Consider the following 19,631-nt stretch of genomic DNA (forward strand, 5'->3'; position numbering starts at 1 on the left):
GCTTCTCTCTGTTATCTGCTCACCCATTTCACTGTTTACCACTGCCTCCCCACCCCCAGCCTCTTTATAATGTTTCCTCCAACCACACACGTCATTTCGTAGCTATCTTACTGACCTATTTCCCCTATTCTACCACTATCATCCCATCCACTCTTCACTAATTTTGTTGTATACATTTTAAAGGTAAAACTTTGTATTGCTTTTCTTGTGCATGTTCCGTTTCCACAGTCTCTTGTTTAAAACCAAATGTCGGCAGTCCACGCCAGACCTATTGGCTTCGCCAATGCTAGTTTACTTTGCTTGGCGTATTTACCTACCAGACTATCGAGACATTAATACACTAAGACCCAGATTTTTCAAGGGGTTGCATTGCTGTTGCGTCACACAAGGTGATGCAAGGGCAACACAATCCTTAAATCAGATTTACCAAGCCTTGCAAGATCTGTGTTGCTTTTTATATCTGGAGTAACCCAAGTCGCCACCAGGCATTGCTCTGCACCAGGAAGGCGTTACATGGGTGGAGTGTGGGTGTTCCCATGCATTCACCCATGCTTTCTGGCAGATTCCCAGATTTACCAAGACTTGTAAACTTGGAAATGCGTCAAAATTGTACTCCTTCCCGACAGAGGTGCAACAATGAGAAATATCTTTTTTTCTCCTCATCGTTTCATCTTTCTAAGTGTGCTGCATTATGCAGCACACATGGAAAGAGGAAAATGCCTCTAAGGATTCTTTTGGTGCAGGAGGGTGTCCCATCCTGCACAAAAGCAATCCTGCCTGCAATGTAGGCACCCTTGCAAAATGGTGCCTGCGTTGGCCCTAGGAGGCACATACAGTGCCAGCACAGTGAGAGAGCAGGAATGCGCCATATCTTGGTAAACATGGTGCATTTCTGCCCTCTCCATTTGATACAGCATAGCCAGTAGTCTTGCAGCGTTGCAATGGGTCATAAATTATAAATCTGGCCACTAAGGATCTGATTTTCAACAGAACTATTACAGTCAATTCAAGGGTCTACTTCCCCCAAGTTCCTGAAATTGTTATTTTGGGGCTTTGCTTGAATTAAGGATCACTGCGCTCTCTTTGCCTCTTTGCATCTCCATCTCCAGCGCCTAATTACTTCTCAATTACAGCCTCTACTTTGCCAACGTAGTGATTGACCCGATTAGATGTCCTCGGTGGTAAGTTAAGACAGGGCTCAGTGAAGACACCTCTTACCACTTACAAAAGCAGGTTTGTGGCGTTGGGAGTGGGTGACTAGATTGTTGGTGCATTTTTGTTGTGTGACATTTTGTTGTGGTGGTGATCGGTCCTGTGTGCTCCTGTGTTTTTGTGTTACAGTATTGCAATCAGATGATGATGTGATGTACTGTGGTTGTTTTGTGCTATGGCTGTTCTTTTGTGCCCTGTTATGTTGTAAATGAGTTATGTTGCGCTGTGTATGTTGTTGTGATAGGTCATGAACGTTTTGTGACAGTAGTCTGAATTACTTCCTGCACTTACCTTAGAGAAGAACTCATGGTTCTCTTATCTTCTATCCACATCCTTCTATCCTGAATCCTATCCACCAATTTTCTTCCTGCGTCTTGAGCACTGCTCAGGCTGCATTGCATTAGACGATGGATGGACTTAACGGGCCAGTCGGAGGCTGGGTAACAACCAACATGCAGGGCCCATGCGTTTCAGGAAGCATTGCATCCAAAACAAAAACAATGCAATGGAATACCTTTCAATGAAGCTCCGTATAGGACGTGACCTAGTGGCAGCTGACGATATGTGGCTCATAATTAATATATAACTAAATCAGGAAGCCTGCTTTTGAGATATAGAAATACATTTGCCAGTTGCAGCACAGGGCTCTGAAAAGAGTGGGGCCTGGGGCAAACTGTCCCGGCTGCTCCCTATTTATCAATCAATCAAGTGACTTGTAAAGCGCGACTACTCACCCGTAAGGGTCTCAATGCATTTATGATGACCTTGGCCCCTAGACCCTGGCTAAGACTGACTAACACAACCCTCTGTGGCATCTCTGTATCTGCTTATAGCACTTGCACTGGTAATTTGCATGCGCATGCAGCTTTGGCCAAAGTAATTTAATTCCTACTCATTCTGCTCTTCTTCCTCCAGTTTGATCTTCTCTTCCACGGCTTGCAAGGCGGCTGCGAGGGAGGCACTGGTCTCCTCCAGTTTCTGATGTACAGTGTCCGTGCTCGGTGTCTCCACGGATGACCCCGCTATCGATGATCTCGGGGGCTTCACAGGAACCTGCTGAGGCTGGCCAGGGGTCAGCGGTTTCGCTGGGCTCGAGCATAGTGAAGGCGGCGTGCTGGAGGGCTTGATGGCACTGGTCTGCTTGGCGGGCGAGGGCACTGGGGTGGAGCTCGCACTCACAGATTGGATGACCGCATGGGCCTTGCCCGGTTTGGGGGCTGTCGGTGGTGGTGTGGGCTTGGGGGAGACGGGAGGGGGCGTGCCCTGCACCCGCCTCAAATCTGCACATTACAATAGAAAGACACAGAATCAATGCATAGGAATATAACATTTAACAGCAGACGACTATCTATAAATTCTGCCATTTTCCCCAGACTGCTGTTCATAGCCAATTTAAACTTGCTTTGTCTGTAACATCAGTACCAGGCTGCAAAATTGCTCCATACACCCACAAACCCTGATTTAAAATTATCTTTTGTAGTGTGGCCCCAATAATGCAGCCTAGGACTTTAGGAGCACCTGCTTTAAAAATATTCTGTCTCTTCTACAGTGTGTACATGCATTTAAATGCCACTATATAGTTGCATGGTGAAAAAGCACCCCATTGCATTATCTACTCCTATTTTTAGGTATGGTCTACAGACAGATGTGGCTGTCTCTAGCAGCCTCAGGTAATCAGTGCCCTTTTCATCCATTAGATTTTACTACTGTCACTCACAGTTTGCTTCCTCCCACCACAGCTTATGCCATGGAGCTGTGGCTCCGCCCACTTCAGCCATTGGCTGCCTTGCACTGTGAGTGACAGCATCGTGCCTGCTCATATGCACCTTCACCAAAAAAGGGGACTTGAGTGCTGTGGCTAGTAAGCCTATACTTTACTTTTGTATATCTTTTTCTTTCCATTCTTTGTCTCTTATTTTTTTAGTGAATCTGTCTTCAGGTTGCTAAACAATACATTTCCTCTGTGCTAATACATATCATATTTTCTGTGAGGTACATAAAAACTAAAAAACATTTATGTACCATTCCCAAGCTCACCAACCTCCTAAAAAGCACTGTTGTATCACAATTATATGCAATGGTTAATTTTTTCTTTTAATGTGCAGTTTTCACTGCAAGCATATGGACCCACGTTTAGGCGGCCGCTTGTTATGCTTGCTTTTTCTTTTATTCTTTCTTTTTAGTTTTTGTGGTATATGCTTTCAATAATTACGAATAGCCACAACTTGCTTGGCCTCATTAAACCTATTGGCCAATGCTTGATCTACATATTTGCAAGTCTGTGTTCACATGATTTCACCTTTCACACAATGCTTTTGTGTAATCCAATCTCCCCTGTTGTGGGTGGCCATGGGGTTTGGATGTCTGCTATTTTGAGTGTGCACTTGAGATGAACTATTTGCAAAGTAACATCTTACAGAGAGTACTTGTGCTACCTTGGACTAGTCGGGGACTTAGGTTTTGAGGCATTAGGTCAGTAGGAGGGAGAAGAGGAAGACAAGGGGAAGAAGAAGAGAAACAAAACGAGTATGAAAAAAAGGAACAGAAAACAATAGAAAGGGGGCTGAGAGACAGAAAGAAAGAGAGAAAAAATATACAGAAAAGGAGAGCCAGACAAAAAGATAGCCAGAGTGACAGAGGAAGTAGAAGAAAGAGATTCAGGTCAAGAGAGAATTAGGAGAGAGAGAATTAGGAGAGAGAGAATTAGGAGAGGGAGAGAGAGAATTAGGAGTGAAGAGAGAGAGAGGAGAAAGGAGGTGGAGTTTGGAAGAGACACTCATTTGTTTCAGGGGTGACTGTATCTATCTGTGAGAAGGAAGTACCTGCACTTCCAGGGCTCTGGTTCATCTTCGGTGCAGCTGTCGGAGACCCTTGAATCTTCTGTGCTTGATGAGTCAGCACTGGCTTGGGAGAGACTGGAGGTTTCGCAGGCCGCTTCACCTCGCCATCTGCCCCCGGGGATCCATATGCCACACCAGGTTGCTTCCCCACAGAGTGGCCATCGCCAGTGGATTGGGCCTGCGGCATGGGAACGTCCAGCCCACTCATCTCAGAGACAGGCCTGCGTTTTGAGGTCCCAGTGCCATTCTGGTACACAGTTAGGGAGCCTCCTTCGATGCAGGACACCGATAGCTCCCTGTCCTTGGTCTTTGGCCGCCGCTTCACGGTATCTGATTCGGTGAGGCTGAATTTCACATCGTGCTGGTTCTGCCGGGCTCGTATCCTCCGTTTGAGAGTGATACTGGACTCCATCTTGGACAGATCGCTGTGCTTCATGGCCACAGACTCAGCCAGCCGTTGGGCTGAGCTGCCTTCCATTGCCTCCGTCTTAGGTCGTGGGCGCTGCTTTATGGTCTGCTTGCGTTCTTCGGCAAATGGGATGTTTTCAGATGAGCTATTCTGTGGTGACCCCTCCTGCTCTCCAATGGCTCTGTTCATGGCCACATCCTTCCTGCTGTCTGACTTAACACTGTCCGAGCGCTCTCTGCGCACAGCAGCAATGAGACCCGTAACCGGCCCGCTGATCGTCCGACGCCGGTTGACAATCTCTCCATCTAAGCCAATGGCATCTCTGTGCTTCACGGTGCCCATCACAGCGGCCACCCTGATGTGCTCGGGACTGGAAGGGTGCAGCAGCAAACCTGGGTGGATGGGATAACCTTCCACAAACTTGCCCCCATACACCCTCTGCAGAGACATGGCTCTTGCACCACCTCCAATGGATGACATCTCCAGCATGGCTGCAATGCTTTTCACACTCCCTGCACTTCCAGTGTCCACCACCCCTCCAAAATCACTCGCCCTTCTATGCTCCCGGTAGCCCTCCCCAACATCATTCTCCATGCCTGGTTCCCCCTCTCTGTTGAAGTCATCAGCCAGGTTAGTGCTGGAGATGGCTGAGCTTGACCGCTTCGGTGGAGGAGGTGGTGGTCCCTTCTTCTTGGGGCGGACCGCAAAAGACTGGCTTCGGTTAACGTTCTTATCAAGGCTGGACTGGGATCTAACCGAGTGGCTTCGCCCCACGCGCCGCTGGACTGTGGCGTAGGGAATAGCGTCAGGCACCATCAGCTCCTCCTTATCCTGTTCAGTGTCGGACATTGCGTAACGATTCAGGCTGTGGGTGCGCTTCTTGGGTCTAGCAGGGTCCTCGTCCGAATCTGAGCCCGCTGGAGGAAGGCACAGCACCGGGACTGACACCGGTAGCACGGGAACAGCTTGTGCTAATGGACCTACCATGTGACTAGGGCTGCCAGACCCTTCCCCTTCGACTGGTTGGGGCATCACATAAGCAAAACCCCTGTGGGTTGGAGACTGAGGGAGTGACCTGGGGGATAAGGACAAGTCCACCTGCTGGAGAATCTGAGGGGTGGGTTTTACCTTGGCTGTGGCATGAGGGACTATTAGAGTCTGCGGGGATGAAGGCCTCAACTTGGTTGGCGTTTGTGGGGGCGTGTAACTCTGTCCCCCAGAAGGCGGGAAGGATTGCCTTGGTTTCCCTGGCACCGGAGGCACAGTCGCTCTTTTAATGGAGTGTCCATGCCTCATGGGCCTCACTTCCTTGGTTGTACTGGGAGGTTCCTCCTTGACATCATCTATCAAGTATTCCTGACTTTTGGAAATGCCAGCAGTTTGTGCCTTAGGTCCATCTCCCAGCAACTCCTGGGAGCTGCTGATGTGCTTGGCCCGCCCGCTAAGGCTGTTCTCACGCACCACCCTTGCACCAGGAGTCCGGAAGCTGGGCCCTTCCCGCACATGGGAGACATGGTTGGTCTGTCGCTCCTGGTTTTCCTCACTGCTCCCAGTCAAGGCTGCCTGAAGCTCCCCACTCAGCTCGCTGTCCTGGAAGGTGCTCAACTTAGGCGACTGACACTCAGCACTTTCTGGAGGTGGCGAGTCGATGGCCGCGATTTCGCGGTTCTCAGCTGCTTTTCTCTTCAGAGTGCCTGATTCGTACTTCCCATACTCAGCTCGCTGGATTTCCACCAGTTTCTTTACAGCCAGCATCAGCTTCTTTTGATGGCCTAGAAAAAAAAAAAAAAAGGGAGTCAATGATAGAAATAGACATTTAAAGCACTCTTTAGGCAAGCAGTTCTTAAACTGGGGTCCGCAACGCCTACTCATGAGGGCAGCGACTGTTTAAACAAGCATTGGCAAAGCCAATAGGTCATGCCTTTGGGACCTTATAAGTGTTTAGCCATGCAGCACACAAGCTGCGAGTTTACAAACATGAGAAAGTAGATAGTGCAGCCAATTGCACATTGTTAATAAAACTTTGGAAAATGCTGAGAAAAATACTGCAAATATTCTAATAATGCGACTGCTGTTTGGATTGTTGAATGTTATGTTGGCGCTTTGGCAACAGTCATATGGAGGAAAACTGAGAGGGATAAGGATAATGCATGAGAATAGGGAAGAGAGAAGTGCTTAATTTGTAAGTGAATGAGTGCTGGTGTTGAAAGATTTGTTCAGAAGCAGCGTCCAAACCAGCCGAAAGTACATGAATAAAGCAGCCGTATTCCCAAACTGATACCTGTTTGTTTAGTTTCCTCTGTAGTGTTGAGTCTGCAGAAGTGGCGGCAGGAAGGGGTGGGGGGTATTGGTTCACGCAGAGTAAATCTGTCATGAATGCAGTTTACCAGGGGGGCACCTCACGGAGGCGCATAAACATGTGACACTTTTTGCCTTTATATGTTGTCTTAACATCCCCAGGCACTGAAAGTTTAGAACTTAATGTATGAACTTTAAGGGTAAAGTAGGGAGAAAACCAGCTGAAAGTACATGAATAGAGCGGCCTTATTCCCAAACTGATACCTGTTTTGTTTTGTTTCCTCTGGAGTGTTGAGTCTGCAGAAGTGGGGGCGGGAAGGGGGGGGGGAATTGGTTCACGTGGAGTAAAGCTGCCATGAATGCAGTCAGCCAGGGGGGCAGCTCAAGCAGGCGCTGCAAAACACGAGGTGCGTGGAGCAAAAAGGAGGGTGGGAAGGGAGGCGAGGAGGAAAGAAGGAAGGCGCGAGGCAGGAATGGAAAGAAGTGGAGCATGGCTGATACGGAAAAGGCATGCAAACAGGGAGAAAGCAGAGAGCGTTGCTGCAGGCCTCGTTAGTTGTCAGCTAGAATTATCATCTGGAAGTTACTCACTACTCGGCAGCACGTGCTTTAACCGAATAAACTACTGTCTCATTTGCATTGGGGTCACACGATCCTCCTTGGAACAGCAGTTACACACTAGGCTGGTGCACCGACTCGGTTTGCGTGCTGTGTTGGGATCTATACAGCAGGCACGTGAACAGATGAGCTACCATCGATTTTAGAACCCTTACAAATGGCAATAACGTTATTGCGTTTGGGGACCGCATTTTTTTGGTGTGTCATTTTTTTCCAATAATGCAAACGGCGTTTTTTGCAAAATATTATTTTCAAGGTACCCCATTTTTTTGTTTAAGAAGCCTTTACTGTAAGTGAAAACTGGCTCTGGCTCTGAGTGTCCCAAAAAGCGGTTGTCCTCGAAAAGCTTAGTAAAAACGTAGCGTGGGGTAGGGCACGTCGCGCGGAGAGAGGCACGCAGGCTGGCAAATGGTGAGCACTTTCGCGGCCGCTTTGATGTTCTCAGTGGCCGCGCGGCTCACTGAGAACATCAAAGCGGCAGCGAAAGTGATCACGCAGGCGGACAAATGGTGCGCGTGCCCGGCGCACATGCACTGTAGCTGGAGGCCTGAAAAGCCACTAGTTTGCACTTCCAAAACTCGGCTTACTAAAACTCTCGCCAGAGCAGCGCTAAAGCGCTGGCTCAGGCGAGACCTAAAAATAATAGTAGCAGATTAATTATTAATTTAAATTTTAGAGTTTGTTCTGTATCTTAGAGCCTACAAATTAAGTTGGTATTGTTAGCTTGCTTTGCAGGAGCAGCACAAGTTCAGCAAACAATCATATGGACTATCCATGACCTAAATTGAAGCGCTGTTATGAGTTGCAAAAAACAGAGCATACAATAGGAGCAAAAAGACAATATGATATGCAACATATGCTAGAGTCTTCCATCTCGCTTTGCCGTTTAGAAATAAATCCAACTTTTGAAAAGCTCCACCCTTCCTATTAGAATTTGAATTATTTTATATATATTAATTTGTGAATTAAAGAAAATATTTCATAATTACGTCAATAGTTTGATGTATACTTATTACTGCATTTGTATGTATTTTGTTGTGGTTCAGATCCTAGAAATTGATTTGGCGGGTGTCCCAGGCTTCCAATAGTGATTCATTGGGGTTCGCAAATATCGAAAGGTTAAGCACCCTGGCATTAGGCAGTCCAATGCAAAAGTCTTTAGTCCTTAATTCCTGACAAGTCAGCAATTCAGATAAACAAGTTTCCAGTTTTTTTCAGAAATTAATATATCTGTTTTAGATTTATAACTGAAACTTCGATTACTAAGAATTAAGTTAGAGATAACTGATTCTCTTCTGTTTAATTATTCTATTTTTAAATCGTATCTTTACACGGGGGGGGGGGGGGGGGGATTTTCTGGCTAAAATGATTATATAAAATCCACTTCTCTGAAAGGGAAATACTTAAGCAGATCTTTTCCCACAATGCATAGTGGTTATTAAAATGCTTTTATGTTACAACCCTTCTTATAATAATCTTGCCTTTTCATCACAATTCACAGAACATCATATTATAGCCTTATAGTCCACTACTGAGGGCTATACCGGTTGTTAAAGGCCCTGAATCTGCGGGAACAGGCCTTTAAAACCGGTATAGACTGAAGCATAAGGGCTGTAAGGGTGTTAGAACATTCCACCCACTAAGGGTAGAATGTTCTAAATTGAAAAGGGTGAAACATAAAGACAAACATTGGAATGTTGGAGCTCCAGGCTTATACCAGTCATTATAACCCGGAGTTACTGCATTGTCTTCAATTGAGCGTTCAAAATTCCAGCGTTCTAATATAGCTTTATAGCCCGCTGTAGTGGGCTGTACCATCCATTAAAGTCCATCTATCGCAGGCTATAAAGCTTTTAGAACATCCTGCTCCATCAGGGCAGAATGTTCTAATTAGTAAAACAAAGGCCTCGCGGAGCCCGAGGGGGTTGAAATCACCTCGAGCTCTATTTTTTTTTTTTTTTAATACAAACTTTATTGAGCCAACAGTCAGAGGACATTACATGATATCAGAGTTTCATGGCAGTTTTCATTTTGGGTAGCCTTGACTCGCCATACTTTCTGGGTAACTATGCATGCTTCAATCTTTGTATCCAACAGTTACACCGCGTAATAATTACAATGCAGTAAATACCATATTCAGAACTCGCCTATAGCAATCAGTAATGTCTGTAAGGGTCCATAACATGTGTGTATACTTTTATTCCCTAAACTAGTTAAAGTAACTATCCCCCCCCCCTCCCTCTTCCTGGTCTGTTCGTGTGTAGCCGTCTAAATTGCTGAATATCCTTGAGGACGTCGTGTAATCCAACCTATATCTCTGGTGTGCTAGGGACCTTTACCCTATATTTACCCTAATTGTCACTAACCGCATGTTTAATGGTATAGCACATTAGGGTAGTGGATCCAGGTTTGTAATTGGGATGTCCAATTGTGTGAGTTCTTCCAGCATAATGTCCCATTCCATGGAGATGGGACGTTTTCTCAGTCCTCTCTCCTCTTCACGTCTAAGTGCTGCACTTTCCGCGCTGCCCCATCTGAGTACCTCTTCTCTCCATGCATGCACTGGGGGGCTCCTCGGGGATTTCCATCTCATAGTGATGGCTCTGATCGCCAGTATAAGCGCAAGATCTAGAAAACGCAGGCAGACCTTCTGGGCTTTAGTGCGTTTACGTAGGCCTAAAAGACCCTCTAATATGTTGTCTGTCATTGTAAGGTGTGTGACTTCTCCCACCACGCTTCGGATATGTCCCCAATAATCTTGTAGGCGCGGGCAAGCCCACAGCATGTGAACGAAACCTGCCTCTTCTTCCCTGCATCTCGGGCAGTAATTTGGGGCCTCTGGGAACATGCAGTGTATCCGCTTTGGGGTTAGGTATGCTCGGTGAAGTACCATAAACTGTATAAACTTAAGTTTGGCACTCCGGGAAACCCGTCTGGGATGTCCTAAAATGCTCTCCCAAGCCTTATCTGTGATTACCGTGTTTGTGGTCTCCGCCCCACCTCGAGCTCTATAAGGCCTTTGTTCACAGCTGTTGGCTGTGAATGTTCTACAGCTAACAGCCGAGCACAGGGCCACGGCTGTTGGCTTTAGAACATTCACAGCGAGAGCTGTGAAAAGGGTCTGGAGTTAGCCCCTGGTTCTCCCCGGCGTGGTTAAACTGCTTTTTGTAGTTCAGCCAAGCCAGGGAGACCCAGGCGCTGAGCAGCATTCTCCTTCTGAAGCCCTAGTGACACTAAGCTACAGGAGAAGGGAGGGGTGAAGGGAGCGTGTGTCCTTCTGCATTGCCTCTGCCTTTCTTTTTTCTCTGCCTAATAAATATATTTTCGAGGGGCAGGGGAAAGAGAAAGGCAGAGGCTGTGCATTAGGTCATTGAAATTCTGAGCGCAGTGGGACAATATCCTTTTATATAGGCCGCTGCTGCTCCATTGTCTTCAGTGAAGCTCTCAAAATTCCAGTGTTCTAGTAATCTACAGCCTTTCCAAAGCTCCCGCCAGACCAGGTATCACCTTTATGACAGCCTGTCCTAACTAATGTATATAATGTTACATCTAATTAAGCACAATATTTTTGCATGATTTCCAAAATATTGAACACAGTGACTTTGGTTGCCCTGACACACAACAATACTAGGTTGTGCAAAGTTGCCTACATTTTCACCCGCAACCTCAGTGGAGTTCTATTTTAAAGCTGTTATTTCTTTTCTTAAAGCTAATAGGTGTAGAAGAAAAATTCTGCAAAGTGTTAGATTGCCTTACTAAGAATGTTTCTTCCACAAAAACTGTTTATGACAGGATATTTCGCACACAGGCGAAGGTAGCAAAATTACGAAACAGAAGACCTGCAAAGTTTGTCAGCTTTGCGAAATTAATACGTCCAGTGTTTTTCGAGAACATTAAGATGCAGCCAAAATAAAGTGACCTCCAAATTACTTTTAGAAAATACCTTGCAAAATAATTCCATTAGTTGAGAACTGCTATAAAGATAAAAAATTGGCATACTGAAAATTGTTACTTATGATTAAAATATCATATCTGCAGGTTAGCTAAATACAGATTCATAACATATGCACATGCTGACATCTAGTGGTAAGCGCAAGTACTGTGCGTTGCAATGATCAAAATTACAGGGTCGCACATGAAGGTGTGTGCAAAATAAAACTACCCTATGATGTTGATGGGAAGCCACAGTGACCCTCAGCTCTGGAAAAATCTTGCTATTTTTTACATTTCAGGTTTCTGAATATTTTGGAATATACGTAAAATATCTGTTAACACCAAGTCAGCCATATGCCACACGGTGGGGCCTGGGAGGGCTAAAAGGGGAAGTCATGCTGCAGAGAAGTTATTACAGACAAGTTACTTTAATCTCATGCGCTTGTTATATTGTATATCCCCACACTGATCTTTCTCATCCTCTAAAAAAATGGTCACGAGGAAAGCCAATCTTGAATGCCCTTTCCGCCGGTTCCCGGTGTATTCACTCGAACAAAGGACCCAGCCACCTTCAAAACTCAGCCCCCAACACATTCTAAACTGGGATCATCAAACGATTAATCTGCATCTCATCCAATAACACTTAAATGGCAAATGAACATGGTGGCAAGTCATTGGCTGGCCAGGGTTACTCATTTTGAGTTGCCTTAGGTTCCAGCTTGAGGGCAGTGACTGACCACCTCCTGTGCATAAAGCTACTGAAGACAGAGCTCTTTAGACAGGGATTCATTTGATCTTTGTTAGAGTAATATCCAAAAGGGATGTTGCAGTCACATTTTGTAGGTTTCTTATTTACTCCATTTACCTGCATCGTATAGGACTTTTGCTCTTTTCAGCCCTCGGTAGTAGCAGGGTCAAACTGGCCCAAAGGGCAATCAGGCAGTGGCTGATGGGTTGGTCTAACAGATCAGTGTGTGGGACAGTTTTTCAGCATTTTGTGGTTCTAATTTATGGCCAGGAGGATAGTGATTTTTACTGTCGGTGTCCCTCCGATTATCATAAATATTCTTTGCAACATACACAAATGAATGCAGTTCCCCATATTTTGCAAAATACCCTTACAGAGTGTCTTTACCACTTAAAAACTGGCCTGATTAGCAAATGTGGGCCACTTTTTAGGTCTCGCCTAGGCAGCGCATGTGCTGTCTCTTCAAGACATGCTGTATCTACTCTGTGGGCTTCAAACATGCCCATCGATTTTCATTCGTTCTTTTGTGTGCCATTCTGAAATGCTGACTTTTCAGTGGTGCATTGGTTGTATTTGTCCCTCCTTTTAGTGCCTAGTTCCCTCCCATGGTGACTATTGCATGTACTCATTCCCTTCTGTCTATTTATGTTTGTTAAGGTGGACTATTTTTTTTATTTCTTTTTTGCTCTTGTTTTTCGGAATGTCGTGTTTTTTTCGCTCAGCTGACAGCATTTGCTAAATAAAGCACGTGCAGTGCATTCAGCTGATCGGAGGTTGTTAAAAATTGGCATTTGTATTTACCTTTATTTTATGAACAACGTACGAGTGATTTCACAGTTTTAATGATGTTTTTAGTACCCTGCATGTCACAGCTGTCGCAGATATTGCTCCCCTTCTCTCCCAAACATCACCAGCTTCACTTCTCAGAATGTTGTGTTTTTTCGCTCAGTTGATGGCATTTGCAAAATATAAAGCGTTCAGGTAATCGTTCTTGGCATGTAGAGCTGTAGAGTCACATGTTGTGCATAGCTCGCCATCTAGTGTTGGGTCCGGATGTTTGCACTTTGTTTTTGTTCGAAGAAGTCTTTTCCAGTCACGAGGTAGGTGACTCCTCCTTTCGGTGATAGTGCGCATGGGCATTGAATCCATTGTTAGATTGTTTGCCGCAGAGGGTGATGATGGAGTTAGTAAGAGTAGTAAGAGATGTCCTTGTATGTATGTATGTATCTAAGTAAGATGTCACTGCAACAGGTATAGGTACCCGGGGAGGCGCATGTGACTCTATAGCTCTACATGCCAAGAACAGATGCATACTGGGTAAGTAACATTTTCCATTCGAGTCATGTGAGCTGTAGATCACATTCTGTGCATAGACTACAAAGAAGTTACCTCCCAAAGCGGTGGCTAACCTGTAGCTGTTGCAGTGGTTTGAAATAGTGTACGTAAAACTGCTTGGCCCACACTAGCTTGCTGTCTTGCTAACACATCTACACAATAGTGTTTTGTGAACGTGTGAGGTGTAGACCATATTGCAGCTTTGCAGATATCATCTATGGGTATATTTCCTAGCAATGCCATTGAAGCCCCTAGTTTATGAGTGGAGTGTGCTCTAGGGGGAATTGTTAAAGTTCTTTTTGCTTTTGCATAGCATATCTGAATGCATTTGACTATCCACCGTGCAATGCCTGCCTTTGATATTGGATTGCCTTTATGTGGTGGAGCAAAAGCGACAAATTGTTGTTTTGTTTTGCGGAAAGGTTCTGTCCTTTCTATATAGTAAAGAATAGCCCTTTTCACAAGTGTGTAAAGCATGTTCTGATACTGAATCTGGTTCAGGGAAGAACACAGGCAACTCAACAAATTGGTTGGTATGAAAGGCAGAAATTACTTTTAGTAGAAGTTTAGGGTTGGTCCGCAGAATCACTTTATTTTGATGTATTTGCAAGAATGGTTCTTGTATGGTTAGTGCCTGAAGCTCACTCACTTTCCTCAGAGATGTGATAGCTATGAGGAAAGCTACCTTCCAAGTAAGAAATTGTATTTCACATTTATGTAATGGTTCAAACGGTGGGCCCATTAGCCTGGTGAGGACAATGTTAAGATTCCACACTGGAGCAGGTGGAAGTCTTGGAGGAATGATTCTCTTAAGTACCTCCATACATGCTTTGATGACAGGCACTCTAAAAAGAGACAGATGTCCTTTTTGGGAATTAAGTAGTACAGGGAGTATACTCTGGTCCCTTGGTATTGTAATGGGACTGGTTCTATAGCATGTTTTTCCAACAGAGAGAGCACCTCTTGCCTTAGAAGGGTAAGATGCTCTTGTGACATTGGAGGAGTGTCTGTAAGCTCCAGGCAGTAACCATACTGGATAATTTGTAGTACCCACTTGTCTGAGGTGATTGAATTTCAGACAGGGTAGGAATTGGGAGAGACGTCCCCCGACAGGAGTGGAATGATCGGGGGGTTACGGAAGGAAGTCACTGTTTGTTTGCGGGGGAAGTGCGGGTTGAGTTGCCCCTGCCTCTTCCTTTACCATTGTTTCCTCTAAAACCTCCTCTGAAATAACCGCTTGATGAGGGGGATTGGTTATTGCCCTTGTAAGAGGAGGAGGGATTTTCGGTGGGTACATTTTTGGAACCACCCCTGTAAAAGGAGCGGCGAAAGGAAACCCTATTGGTAAGTAACTGCAAAGCCCCCATGGACTTTGCGGCCTCCGTGTCCTCCTTCATTTTCTCCAGCGAGGTATCAACCGCTGGGCCTAAGAGATGTTCCTTAGCAAATGGTTGATTGAGAATGGAGGTTTGCACCTCATGCTTGAACCCTGAGATTCTCAACCAAGCATGCCTGCGTAGTAGTACGCTAGTATTCACTGCACGGGCTGCGTTGTCTGCTGCATCTAGGGCACACTTGATAGATGTATTGGTGATGAGTTTACCTTCTTGTATAAGATCATTAGCCTTAGCCTTGTGTTCATCAGGCAAAAATTGCACAAGTTTTTCCAACTCATCTTAATATCGTAGCAAGTCAGTAAAGCTTGAGCATTGGCAATGCGCCAATAATTGGCTGCTTGTGAAGCCACTCTCTTGCCAGAGGCATCAATGAGCTTAGACTTCTTATCGTGAGGAGGAGCCTCACCTGTGGCCTGTGAGTTAGCTCTCTTGCGAGCATTTGAAAACCACAAGCGAGTCTAAGGGCAACTGACCTCTGATATAAGCAGAGTCAGTAGGGGCAGGCTTATATTTTTTTCTCCACCCTAGGTGTAATAGGTCTTGCCCTCACAGGATCTTTAAATATGTCATCTGTGTGTTTTAACATGCCTTTAAGCATTGGCAATGTATGAGTGGTTCTTTGAGAGGAAGTAAGGGTCTCAAAGAGGAAATCCTCTTCTAGCGTCTCTTTATGAAGCTCCACCCCATGATATTGAGCAGCCCTATTAAGAAGCTCAATATATCTAATGTTATCATCAGGTGTGGAGGGTCTAGACGAATACAGATCAGGGTCATTATCTGTATTGGGGTCAGTATAATAATCCTCCCAAGAATCAGTGTCCTGTGGCCTATGCTGATCCTCATCCCCATCCTCGCCATCCCCATCATCCTGTGGGTCAGGTGAAAGTGGTGGTGGTGAATTTGAGGGTGTAATAAGTAAATTGGGATCAGTGGGAGAAGTCGATGGAATATAAGGGGGAAAAGGGTTAGTACCCACACTTTTCCTTTTGAGAGGAATGTGGTAATCCTCTGACTGGTCAATTTAACATTTCTCTGGAAGGGAGGCATGGATATGTCCTGTTTCAGGGTGTATAACCATTGTTTTCTGCTTCGGATCCGAAGGTGGAGCTTCGGGACGAGGCTCTTTAGACAGAGTGCCTTTTTCCTTACTCGCCGAAAGGTTTCGGCTCCGAGCCTTTCAGTGCAGAAGGTGGATTCTTCAGTAAGGGTGGAATTGTTACCAAGAGATGTTTCTATTTCGGTGCCGAAGGTGTCGTTCGGCACTGATATAAGGGCGGCTCAAGCTGGAAGGCTTGTCTTTGTGTTTCGGAGCCAGGCCCGAGGGCGGGGCGTTGGAAACTTTTTGTCAGTGCTGACCTTGGCCCGAAGGCAGAGGAGGGACCAGAGCCCTTTTAGGTTCGAGCCTAGCGCAGCGCATATGCGCTGCGCTAGGAAAACGACCTCTTGGAATGACTCTGGACTTTTCACACGCTCGTGGCTTGTGGTTAGGAGCAGGGGTGTCATCTGTTCAGGGTCATGTCACCATCTGTTTTTAATTAGCGCGTTTGCCACGCTCGTTCTGCCTTTCCCCCGCCTCCCCCTTTGTAGGCTCTCGGCACTCCCCTCACTGCCTCATTCCAATGTGGCACGGGCACGCACTGCGGCTCTTTTTTGGACTCTTCCCCTTACTCTCTCCTTGCACACATTACAAAAGCTGGAAGCGCTTTTAGTTTCTAGACACCCAAACACCACAAGGGAGGAATGTGGGGGCACCTCAAAACGGACTTGACATTTTTAAAAAACCCTTTGAAAATATCCCTTCGCCGCTCTCAGTGTCCCCCGAGAGGACGCAGACCATGGCAATAATAGTCCACCAAAATACACCTTTCCACGCACTTAACCTTTAATTAAATTTGTTTTTTAGTCTATTCCCTTTCCCTGCCTCCTTGAAATCATCTGATGTTTTATTTCTTGGGCCGAAAAAAATAACAGACAAAAGGAACAGTTGCAAGTAGGGGGGCAAGGATGGTGCAACGTCAGAGACCAATGACCTTGTGCTATGCCGGTTGTACATTGCGGGGAGGCGACGTGTGTTGTACACGTCTCCACACAGCACTCTCCGCACTGCTGCCGCCAGCCCCTCTCCGCATCACACTTCCTCCTTTGACGCACCCCAAACCGTATTGTGGCTGCCTCGTCCCCGTAAAAAAAGAAACAATCTCATAAAATGTTAGATGCGTTCCGCTCCGCAACAAATTGTGAGAGCTACGCACGCATTTCAACGGAGAGCGAGGAAGTGTGACTCGCCATGGCGTTGAAAGTTCCTGAGCAACTGGCCAACCTGGGTAAACATTGCGGCAGCTGTGTTCAACGGAACCCTGATGTTACCAGGGGCTATGGTGGCGCTGGAAATACATAAGCATGCGGCTAGTTCTTTAGGAAGCTGTCTCGGCTGTTTGGTAACAGTATGTAACTACCTTGCATGCCATAAATTCGACAGCTACCATTTAAAGATATAAAAAACAATCTGACATAAAACGTCAAAAGGCTATATATTCTGTGGCTTGCGTATGAGGAGCAGGGATGCTAGACATACACGTTTCAAAGACTCCTACCCTTGGCCACCATTTACCCGGTACCACAGAAAACCTTTTTTGATGTCACACATTTTTTTTGTGCAAATTATATATACTTTACTTGAGCGGCTTTGCACTTGTACAGATGAGCCTATGTGCTGAGTTTCTTGAGAATCTGATGAACGGTGATAATTAATTCGTCCCACGTTACATTTTTACTTTTATGTTTTTTTGACCGAGGACGCCCCATGATACTTTTCTCTGGATGATCCTTAAACTGTAACTTCAATTGTTTTAATACCAATTATGTTACATATTTTTCACTATGAATTATATAAGCCTAAATGCATGCACAATTATTATTTGCCCACAGGGACTGCTCATTGCCTCCCACATGACATAGGTGACATTACAAATGATGTCATTCAGGACTTCATATATTACGCACCATCAACATATTTCATGGTATTACTTTGGACAGCCATGGTAGTATAACTCCATAACAACTATTGTATTGTATTGTAATTGCATTTATATAGCGCCTACTACCCCTGACGAGATTTGTTGAAGCACTTTTTCGGTGAGTAGCACGCTACTCCGAAACCCATAAAGGATTAGTGGTGAATTAGTATAGTGAAAATATGAAAGTAATTTGAGTGGTGGATATGTTAGTCAGTTATTTGGATTGCGAAGGATTGTGGAGGGATAGAAGAGGAACAAGTATTGGCAAAGCCAATAGGTCTCGCTATTTAGTTATGCAGCACAATATCCTTGGTGCAACAAGTTTGAAAACCTTTATTGAAAAGTTGTGCGGTACATCAGTGTGATAATGAACACCATATCATATTACACATCAGGACATTTGTATAGAACACCTTCCCGTACCAGAATAAACATGAAGTTAACTCTCCCCCCCCCCCCCCCAATAATTTCGATGCAGGCTGAGGAATCCCATGTTGCAGTCCGATACCTGTCGGCACAGTCTATTAGCATCTGACGTAGTCCACCTTTTACCACGTAATATGCGCAGGTCAAAGCGACATTAAATACTCAGGACCCCCAGGTACAGTAACACCCCCCTCCTGGCATCCCAGAACACTCACAGCTTACAGCATAAATAGGTTGCGACATACTCAAACTACAATCTCAGTGCTGCTGCTCTGGCGGTGAAAAGAACCCCCTCTCAGGGTGTCCCTCCTGCAAGGCCAAGAATCGGGATTCAGATTCCGCCTCACGATTTGTCTCTGAAGCAACCTCCCCGTCTACCTCTTCGTTCCTCGCCACCTGCACTATCAGATATGAGGTTAATGGACCCCAAATATCCTTCGGGCGCGACTTAGTGGGCAGGAGTTCAGCATACTCGTGCATGTGCTCTTGCCAGGTAGTTATCGAGTGAACCCAATCTTTAAACTTGGGAGCCCGGCCCCTCCCCCATCGACATGCCACTTGCCGTTTTGCCAATAGCAATCCCATTGCTAGAAATGTTTTATATTTTGTATTAACAGCTTGAATCAGTCCCAAGAGGCCTAGTAGTGGGCAAGGCTGCACCCGGACCCCTATCATGTCCTAGATACCATCGAACGTCTGCGCCCAGAATTCCGCCACCAAAGGGCAGCTCCATGCCAGGTGAAAAAAGTCCGCCCACAGCGCACACATAGATCATTGTCTCTAAAGCTTGGCCGGAGAATAATACAATCGGTGCAAGAACTTAAAATGAATAAGGCGCAGCCTACTGTTACTAGTAATGGCCACAGTCTGCGTACAGCTAAGTTCCCACTGGTCATCTGTCAGCGGGGTATCCAAATCTCTATCCCACTCACTTCTGGCCCGTACAGGGCGGGTGGGCTCTGCTTTCTGTGTGTGTCCATAACTGTTGGTGTGTGTGTTCCAAAGAATTGTTCCTTTGAGCGAAACTGCCCCGCTATATAGAGGTCCCCCCATGTGGAGTATTGGAGGCCATTGAGTAGCTTGCGACATATTCCCTCACACGTTACACGTATCAAGGGATTACGCGACAGAGACATTTTGGGGGAGTATAACACAGGGTCCCCCAGCTTGCGGGCTATCCGATGCCAGGCCAGTATAGTACAGTCCACAGTTGATGGATCACAAGCACGCTCCCTCACTGCAGTGAAAAGATAGCCTGACGGTGGGGTCGGAGCCATATATCCATCTTCAACCGCCAGATGCGGCATAAAGGGCGGTGGATGGAACCAATAGGTTGCAAAATGGGCCTGCGCACAATAGTAATAAAATTCCAAATCTGGAACTTCAAACCCCCCTTGA

General features: G+C 45.8%; 1 protein-coding gene across 6 annotated transcripts in view; it reads right to left on the reverse strand.

The window, feature by feature from the left end:
* The window catches only part of CASKIN1 (CASK interacting protein 1), a 719,688-nt gene that overhangs the window by 13,597 nt on the left and 686,460 nt on the right, over positions 1-19,631 (reverse strand). For all 6 annotated transcript variants that reach the window (XM_085629429.1, XM_085629427.1, XM_085629424.1 and 3 more), the window contains 2 exons: positions 4,035-6,233; positions 2,105-2,492 (listed from right to left, as the gene is read on the reverse strand). In XM_085629429.1, coding sequence (XP_085485555.1) covers positions 2,105-2,492; positions 4,035-6,233 — 2,587 coding nt within the window. The remainder of the gene's footprint in view (positions 1-2,104; positions 2,493-4,034; positions 6,234-19,631) is intronic.

The sequence above is a fragment of the Triturus cristatus genome, chromosome 10 (assembly GCF_964204655.1).
Source record: "Triturus cristatus chromosome 10, aTriCri1.1, whole genome shotgun sequence".
NCBI classification, from domain to species: domain Eukaryota; kingdom Metazoa; phylum Chordata; class Amphibia; order Caudata; family Salamandridae; genus Triturus; species Triturus cristatus.